Source organism: Neophocaena asiaeorientalis, unplaced genomic scaffold, assembly GCF_003031525.2.
Source record: "Neophocaena asiaeorientalis asiaeorientalis breed wild unplaced genomic scaffold, Neophocaena_asiaeorientalis_V1.1 scaffold670, whole genome shotgun sequence".
Taxonomy (NCBI): domain Eukaryota; kingdom Metazoa; phylum Chordata; class Mammalia; order Artiodactyla; family Phocoenidae; genus Neophocaena; species Neophocaena asiaeorientalis.
Window position 1 is genome coordinate 787,110 of NW_020175080.1, and position 9,269 is coordinate 796,378.

The 9,269-nt window shown below is 37.5% G+C and overlaps 1 protein-coding gene across 3 annotated transcripts in view; it reads left to right on the top strand.

Moving 5' to 3' along the window:
• The first annotated feature begins 920 nt into the window (after positions 1-920).
• The window catches only part of RPRD1A (regulation of nuclear pre-mRNA domain containing 1A), a 73,293-nt gene continuing 64,944 nt past the window's right edge, over positions 921-9,269 (top strand). For 2 of the 3 annotated variants that reach the window (XM_024764146.1, XM_024764147.1), the window contains exon 1: positions 921-1,148. In XM_024764146.1, the coding sequence (XP_024619914.1) occupies positions 998-1,148 (151 nt within the window). In that variant the 5' untranslated portion in view covers positions 921-997. Of the gene's footprint in view, positions 1,149-1,304; positions 1,404-9,269 lie in introns of all 3 variants that reach the window. The other variant, XM_024764145.1, reaches the window with a different exon arrangement.

The following is a 9,269-nucleotide window of genomic DNA, read 5'->3' on the forward strand; positions in this document are numbered from 1 at the left end:
TTCTTGAGGTATCTCTGAACCTCAAGCTGTAGTGACATTAAAAATGGGAAAGAGAAGCTATACTTATAATCAAACAAACAAATAAATAGGCAAAGTTCTTGAACAGTGTTTCCCAAAAGATGGCTTAGGAATTCCTGTGGTTTCTTATATACCTTCCTTGAAATTTCTTGTATTAATATTTAGAATATGACAGCATCTGTCTTCTGTTTCTTTTGTGAATTATCATAGTTAAGACAAGTGCTATTCCAAATGTGCTGAATTAATTATGAGATTTCCGAAATTAATTTTTAACTATGTAATATGTTCTTGTAAAAAATGAAAACAATTCAGACACAGCTTAAGGGCACCAATTCTTATCCTCTCTTATTTGCATACTTATGAATTCTTATAAAATATATACTTTTATAAAACAAACGTTATACTGTACTTATTTTTTGCAACTTAAAATAAAAACAATCCACCATTGGATTTATGAATCTTTTAAACTGCTGCATGTATTTTGTAAGATGAAGTATCACAATTGATTTAGCCATTTACATGAAGAAAGTCCCAACTCTTCACTGTTACTGAGCTGGACCACACAACTAGCATTTGGCGCCTTGTGCAAACACGCTGGTGTTTAAGGGATTTTTAATTACCCCTTGGTAAATACATTTTCTCCCAGGAGGAGGGTTCTAAGCCTGGCAAACCCCGCCCCGCCTCCGGCCCAGACCCAGGGGGCACGCCCCCCGACCGCCTCTCCAGGGCGCGTCTCTTCCCCGCCCCTTCCGCTCGGCCTCGGCAGAGCCTGTTCGGTGGGCGGGGCGTGGGTAGGCCGTGACGTCACTGCCGGCTGGTCGCCATCTTGCTGGTTTGCGGCTGATCTTGGAAGTGGCGGCAGCGGTGGTGAGGGCGTGGGGAAGGGTGGGGTGAGGGGGCGAGGCCGCGGCGGGGGCGGCGAAACTCTCCTCCCCCTCAGCCTCACCGCGTGGGACGGCGTGAGCACGGTATCGGAGGGATGTCCGCCTTCTCTGAGGCGGCGCTGGAGAAGAAGCTGTCGGAGTTGAGCAACTCGCAGCAGAGCGTGCAGACCCTGTCCCTGTGGCTAATCCACCACCGCAAGCACTCGCGGCCCATCGTCACAGTGTGGGAGCGGGAGCTGCGGAAAGGTGAGTCGGCCGCGCCTCTCGGCCTCTCCCCGCCGCTCCCTGCCGCTTCCCGCCACCCGGCCAGTTCCCTGGCATCCCCGGGACTACCCCCCTCCTTAGGAGCCCCACTCCCCTAGCGACCCCAACTCCCGGCTGACCCGCACGCCGCCTCCCCAGGGCCCCGGGCTTCCTGGCGTCGGTGGTCTGCGGGCCAGGAGGAGCGGCGTGTACTGCGCTTCCTGCAAAGTCTACGTTTAGTAGGTGGTGTTGAAGAAGGTATTGTATAAAGGATTAACATTTCTATTGGTTTAACGCGGAAACAGTAGCCAGGGGTCAGCACTCCGCACCTAATTACAGTCAGAAATTTAGGCAGTCAGGTTTTTTCGTTGGGTACATTGTAATGGAGGCTAGAGGAGGGGAAAGATTGGTATGGGGAGATACTTCCATTATTTCTATAACACATCAACTCAAACTTGTAAAATTAAGGAGAATCATAGTTTTAGAGCTGGGGAGTGTAAAATAAGATGCGTGATGCAATGGAAAGAACTCTTGAGTTTGTAGATTTTAGAGGAGATGGATTAGGGAGATTTCTTAATTTCTGGATTGCAAGTGCCTCACCTGAAAATGAGGGAATTAGATTAAGTTGATCTAAGGTCCTTTCTTGCTCTATGATTACATGCCTCTGGGACAGCGTCTTTATTTTACAAAGCATTCTACAGTGCTCCTGTAAATGAAGTTAACTTTTTTTCAGCTGTAGTCTGCTGTCACTAAAATATCTAGAAGAATCATTTCACTACTGCAGAGCAGATTTATCCGTAAGAACTGATTGTATGATGGTACGACTGAAAATTAAAATATTTCATTTGCTTAGTCTGAATTTGTACCTTAATTCTTATTTCATTCGATAAAGAGAATGGGCACTCTTAATTGTTGTTTCAGACATCCTGATGTACCTGATATGATGGTTATTATTAATGGTTTTAACAAGCCATTATTAATCAAGTAGATGCTTGTGTACTGATCCATATGAAAGCCACATGATGATTAACATCAGAGCCAAAATGTGGCATTGGCTATATAGAGTGGAGACATTCTGTATGTTTTCTTGTGTATTTGCTTGTGGTTAATCCCTTAGAACAGTGGTCTCCAACCTTTTTGACACCAGAGACTGGTTCCATGGAAGACAGTTTTTCCACGGACCCGGGGGGGAGCAGGATGGTTTGGGGATGATTCAGGAGCATTACATTTACTGTACACTTTATTTCTATTATTTTTACGTTGTAATACATAATGAAATAGTCGTACAACTCACCATAATGCAGAATCAGTGGGAGCCCTGAGCTTGTTTTCCTGCAACTAGATGGTCCCATGTGGGGGTGATGGGAGACAGTGATACCCTAAGTGTGTTGCTTATGTCCAGTCTACTCCGTAAGATGCAGCTTAATTGTCACTTGCCACTCACTGGTAGGGTTTTGATATGAGTCTGCAAGCAGTTGATTTATTATGGTCTCTGTGCAGTCAAAGCTCTCTGCTAATGATAATCTGTATTTGCAGCCGCTCCCCAACGCTAGCATCACCGCCTCAGCTCCACCTCAGATCACCAGGCATTAGATTCTCATAAGGAGCATGCAACCTAGATCCCTGGCATGCGCAGTTCACAGTAGGGTTTGCCCTCGTGAGAATCTAATGCTGCCACTGATCTGACAGGAGGTGGAGCTCAGGTGGTAACGCGAGTGATGGGGAGCAGCTGTAAATACAGATGAAGCTTCGCTCACTTGCCCACTGCTCACCTTCTGCTGTGCAGCCCAGTTCCTAACATGCCATGGACCAGTACTGGTCTGTGGCCCAGCAGTTGGGGACCCCTGCCTTAGAATAAGTTGATGTAGAGCCCTGTTTTTCACTTCATATGTAAGTGTATGTGTATTGGCTCTCATGGAGGAATTCACCTGTGAGTGGCCGAAAAGGTTTGAGAAACACAGATATAAATGTCTGGCGAATAGCTGTGAACTTTGAGAAGGCAGGAATTGTCTTTGCTTTTCTACCTTACTAGATATGAAAATCAACAACAGGTTTATATTTGGGGGTGGGGTGGAGAGGGAAGAAAGAGCATAAGGATTGGTACCCAAATTGTTCTTAAGAACTACCACAAATCAGTAGAAAAATGGCCATACTGTTAAAGGCATTTTACGTAAGCGGAAACCTGAAAGGCCAATAAATGATACTCAATCTTACTAATCAAGAAAAAATAAATCAATGAAGTACCACTTTAGACCCTTTGGTTTGCAAAATTAAAATTATGATAGGAAATGCCCTGCCATTCCAGTGGTTAGGACCCGGTGTTTTCACTGCCTGGGGCCCCAGTTCGATTTCTGGTTGGAGAAGTAAGCTCCCGTGGGGTACAGCCAAAAAAAAAAAAGAAAAACAGGTGTGACAGTACCTAGGATTGGTGAGGATGACAGGAAACAAGGACTCTCTTACACTGCTGATTGTAGTGTAAAAAAGGAGATGAACTTAGCAACCTCTAAAGAAGTTGAAGGTATATGTCCTTTGGCCTACCAGTTCCATGGATATATCCTAGAAACTCAAGAAATTATGTTTATTGTAGCCTCTTAATAACAAAATTAGATAAACACTTTAAACATCTCATTAGTTAGAGTATGGACAAATATATTTTGTCTTTCATACAGTATAATACAATACTGTCCAGCAGTTTTTGTGAATGAACTAGAGCTGCATGAAACAACATGACATGAATGTTGGGCTAAGAAAGCAAGGTGCAGACCAATATGCTATATAGTGAAAGTTTGAAAACATGCAGAACAATACTGCATATTGTTTACAGGTATCTGTAGCTAGAACATGCATAGAAATGATTAACACCATAGTCCAAGATAGTGGCTACCATAAGGAAGAGCGGGAATGAAAATGGATCTGTGTTAGCTTATAGTACATATATATGAAACATTTTTTGAAACAAATGGAAAATGGTAAGATGTTCTATTAGCTGAGTTTGGGGATGTTTTCATATGTTAAAATGTTTCATAAATAGAAAGAGTTAAAGGCATATAAATAGATGCTTTAGGAGGAGAGTAGTGTTGGGTGATGATGGTGATGATAGAAATGATAGTAATAGTGGAGGTGATCATGCTGCTGCTGCTGCTGCAGTTCTCAGTGTGCTCTGGGCTTTTCTGCCAAGGGTTTCCTTTCCTTGACACACGATTGTGCCTTTGTAGGGTGTAGCCATTATGTCCTCCCCATTCTCTGCAGTTTTGCTCATCAACTCTAGGATCCTCTCTTTCCTTTAGCATAATGATAGTGACAGTAATTTACTGAGTACAAGGCATTGTTTTAGACATCTTACTGTGATATCTTGACTCCTCACATTATCTCTGCAAAGTAAGTATTTTTGAAAGGAATTGATCAAATTTGAAATGTCAAGAAATTAAGGAAAATTAGTTGAACATTTTGTATTAAGCTAGGCATTCTTTAGTTTCTTGAAGTGTTTAAAGAAGACAAAAATGTGACATTGGTAGGAAAAATTACTGCTCAAAATATGAGAATGAGTAGGTAAAATGATACGTCAGATATGGTAGTCATGCAGTTGTGAAGATTTCCCCTTTGTCTACTTTTCTTATTTTTGTCTCCTTTAAAGAAAGATAATTTCTTTTTGGAGGAATATACCCCGTGGCCCTTATGAAGACCAAAGTAGCTATAATTTCCCTGATAAATGCAATAGAGTGTAACCAAAAACATAAGTGACCATTTTGTTGTTTTGTAACAGCTCTATTGAGTTATAACTAAGATACCATACAATTTACCCATTTGGTTTTTAGTGTATCATATATTGTAAAACCATCACCACAATAAATTTTAGAACATTTTCATAACCCATGCCTTTTAGCTATCATTCCCGCTTCCCCACCTCTAGGCAACCACTAATTTACTTTGTTTCTATAGATTTACCTTAAGTGGAATCATATGATATATAGTCTTTTGTGACTAGGCTTCCTTTGGTTAAGATAATATCCTCTAGGCTCATTCTTGTTGTAGCATGTATTTAGTACTTCATCCCTTTTTATGGCCAAATAATAATCCATTGTATGCATTTATCCATTCATCAGTTGATAGACATTTGGGTTGATTCCACTTTTGGGCTATTATGAACAATACTGCTATGAATATTTGTGTACAAGTTTTTGTGTGGATGTGTTTTAATTTTTCTTGGATATATACCTAGGAATAGAATTGCTAGGTCATATATGAACTCTACATTTAATGTTTTGGGGAGTTGCCAGACTGTTTTCCACAGTGACTGCATCATTATACATTCCTGCCTGCAGTGTATGAGGGTCCAATTTCTCCACATCTTTAACAACACTTATTATTATCTGTCTTTTTGATTATAGACACCCTGTTGGGTGTAAAGTGTCTTGTGGTTTTGATTTGTGTTTCCCTGATGACTAATGATGTTGAGCATATTTTCATTTGCTTATTGGCCATTTGTATGTCATCTTTGGAGAACTGTCTATTGAGATCCTTGCCCATTTTAAAATTGCATTGTCTTTTTTTTTTAATTTTAGAATTTTATTTTTTTTATACAGCAGGTTCTTATTAGTTGTCTTTTATTATTAAGTGTTCTTTATTTTATTTTTTAAATTTATTTTTTAAAATTTATTTTTACATCTTTATTGAAGTATAATTGCTTTACAATGGTGTGTTAGTTTCTGCTTTATAACAAAGTGAATCAGCTATACATATACATATATCTTTATGTATTTTACATACAAGTCTGTTATCAGATCCATGACTTGCAAATATTTTCTCCCATTCATTGGGTTGTCTTTTCACTTTCTTAACACTGTCTTTTGAAGGTGATTGTTTTAAACTCTGAACTTCTCAGTAGTGGGCTAAATTATAAATTAGCCCACGAATTAAATTATATGTTGCATTAATTGCTGTAGAAATATCATCCATGAATGTACCAGAATTTATGAAACAACACTGACAGGCTCTTTCCTACATGCAAGTACAAGAACAAGTCTCTGCAAGAGTTGTAGAAAGAGAATAGATAGGAAGAAGTTCTTTGCAGTTGATTAGAGTTGCTGCTTTCAGTAGTCTAGTTGATTGAGTCGTTTACACTTGCCTCTTGTATGTTATTCATATTTGAGTCTTAACAAAATCATAATTGTCTCAGCCCTTTAGAGTATGTTAATTCACCCTGTATTTATTATCATATATGTGTCTAGCATTGGATATATTCCAGTCATAAAACAACGTGTTTTTTTGGTTTTGTTTTGTTTTGGCCATGCCGCGTGGCTTGCGGGATCTTAGTTCCCTGACCAGGGATTGAACCCGGGCCACAGCAGTGAAAGTGCCAGGTCCTAACCACTGGACCGGCAGGGATATATTTATATGTCAAATATATTTCAATTAAAAAAATAAATAAAAAGAAAGAAAGTTGGTCCCTGCCCTCATAGAATTTGTAGTCTCATGGGGAGGGCAAACAATGAACAAGAAAATTGTAAATATAAATTTTGTATTAAGTGCATTTAAGCGAGGAGAACCTTAAGTAGTTAGATGGTGAGGGAAATGATCTCTGTAAGGTGACCTTCAATTAAAGACCTCTCTGAACCAGCTATGCCATAAGTGGGGAGGAGGTATTCAGCTACTGGGATATGTGAAGATGCTGAGGCAAGAAATAGCTTGGAATGCAAAGAGCCAAACCTGGGAATGTTCAGCCCTTGAGTGCTCGTTACTGTTTTTCCCCAACTGGCAACAATTAAAATATTAAAATGCCTGAAGTTTAGATTTTCCTTCTATTTGTAATCACTTGTTAAAATCAGTACTTTGTTATCAATAAACTGTATTAGACATCTTTCAGGGAACTAATTATCACTTTATATTGTATTATAGACTGGGGGGTTATGTGTTGGTTATGAAGTAGATAGTGGGTTCCTATAGGTGGTTGTTTTCCAAGTTTTAGCCTGCATAATCTCAACATATTGCCTTTGATAAAGATACTTAAATATGTTGAATTAACATTTATATTCATGAATATGGCTTTAGGTTTGTAAGTGGTGCTAAAATAAGTATATTCTTAGATACTCTATTTGGTTTTAGAAAAATACAAAAGGTTAAAGAACATTTTTCTTCCTCTTTAAAAACATGTAGCCATATAAATCCTTAAAACGAAGAGATTCTGTTTTTGAATTGACAATTCAGTGGCTTTTATATTGTCTAATACTGTTATTTTGGAAATACTGTACTTTTTTGTAGTTAGAATTAAACAAGTTAGACAGTGTTTATATTTTGTTAATTACACTAAGAATTTGTTTTTCTCAAATCTGTATGACTTTTATGCACCTCAGTGTAGTCATCATCCAGCTGTAACAGTTATATTCTTTGTTAACAACTTTAAAAAAGTTAATTTCTTAAAATATCATCAAATATCCAGCTAGTATTTGTTTCCTTGATTGTCTCACATTTTTAAAATTTTAGCCAGTTATTTGAATCAGGATGCAAATAAAGTTTCTTCATTGCATTTGATTATTATATTTAAGTTCCTTTACATCTATGGATTCCCTCTTTTATTTTAAATTTATTGTTTGAAAAAATCACATTGGTTGTTACATAGATATTCCCAGGGTCTAGACCAGGGATTATCGACTGTATGATTAAAGGATCCCTTTATTTTTGTAAAAATTATTAAAGGCCCCTGATCAAAAAAAAAAAAAAAAAACCCCTGATCTTTCATTTATGTGGTTTATATTTACTGGGAGTTATATTAGAAAGTGAAACCTTGAAAAATATTTATTTAATAATTATTATTTTAAAACTGTGGTACTAAATTGATTTTATGTTAACATAAAATGGCATTTTTAAAGAAAAATAACTTAAAAATATTAGAGAAAGGAGTGATTGTTTTACATTTTTGCAAATCTTTGTCTGTCTTAATTAAAGACAGCTCAATTCTCATGTCAGCTTTTCCATTCAGTCTTCTTGTGATGTATATCACATAACCGCAGGAATATAACACTGTACACAGGTGAGAGGATGAGAGCGCAAAAGACAAATAATGTCTTAGTATTATTGTGAAAATAGCTTTGAGTTCATGGACTCCATGAAAGGGTTTTGAGGACCCGCCAACAATTCACAAACCAGATACTAAGAGCTAGGCCATTTCCTATTATTGGCAGTTAGATCAAGAGGCTAGCACCCATTGCTTTGCCTTAAGCAGACATATTCCCTCCAAAATGTTAATTCCTACTCAGTGTGAACTTAAACCAAATTTATGAAATTTCCCTTTGGGTTATAATATAATTTTCTTTAGGTTCTCTTTCCTATAACATACAACTTTTTAAAAAATCGATGATTTGATGTTTTTACGGCTCCAAAATTTAGGGAAATTATCCTTAAATTTCTAATAAAAATAAAGGTGTGCGCCTGCATTAAGCAAACATAATTATAGTTCATAATTTTACAAGTGTATTTTTGAATAAAATGAAATTTTCATTTGATATGTAAAAGTTTCTCCTGTTGGTTTCCTTTACTCAGCAAATACCTATTGAGTTCCTGCTCTGTTGCTAGACCAAGGATGATTCAGTGGATAAGGGAGACATAGCTTACATATCAGTCAGGGCAACAGACTCTGCTAAATTAGTAATTTCATAGTGATACAAAGAGAAATATCAATATAATTGGGAAACTAGCTTAGTTTAGGCAATTGATTTGAGATTTGAATTTACTAGGAGCTGTACAAAGTATGTAGACATAGTTTTTAGTGTTGCTTTAATCGTTTGAATGTCGTTTTATGTCAAACAAAGGTTATTTGACATTTTAAATGTAACATTTCAGTTCACAACTCCTTTTTGGAACTAGACAGGATAATAAAGTAAATATTTTACGTAGACTTTTAATGTTTTATGTCTGCAAAGAACTTTAAGTGATTTAAGATTTTTTAAATTCTTTTGTTTGTAAAAATGTATGAAGAGGATTATAATAATGAATTATTTATGTAGTCACCTTGCAGTCATCTAGGTTATTTGGTCATTTTTGGTTCTCTTGGCTTTTATCAGATACCTGTTAGTCTTGTTCTTCTTTCTTTTTTTTTTTTTTTTTTTTGGGGGACAGAGGCCACTCCCC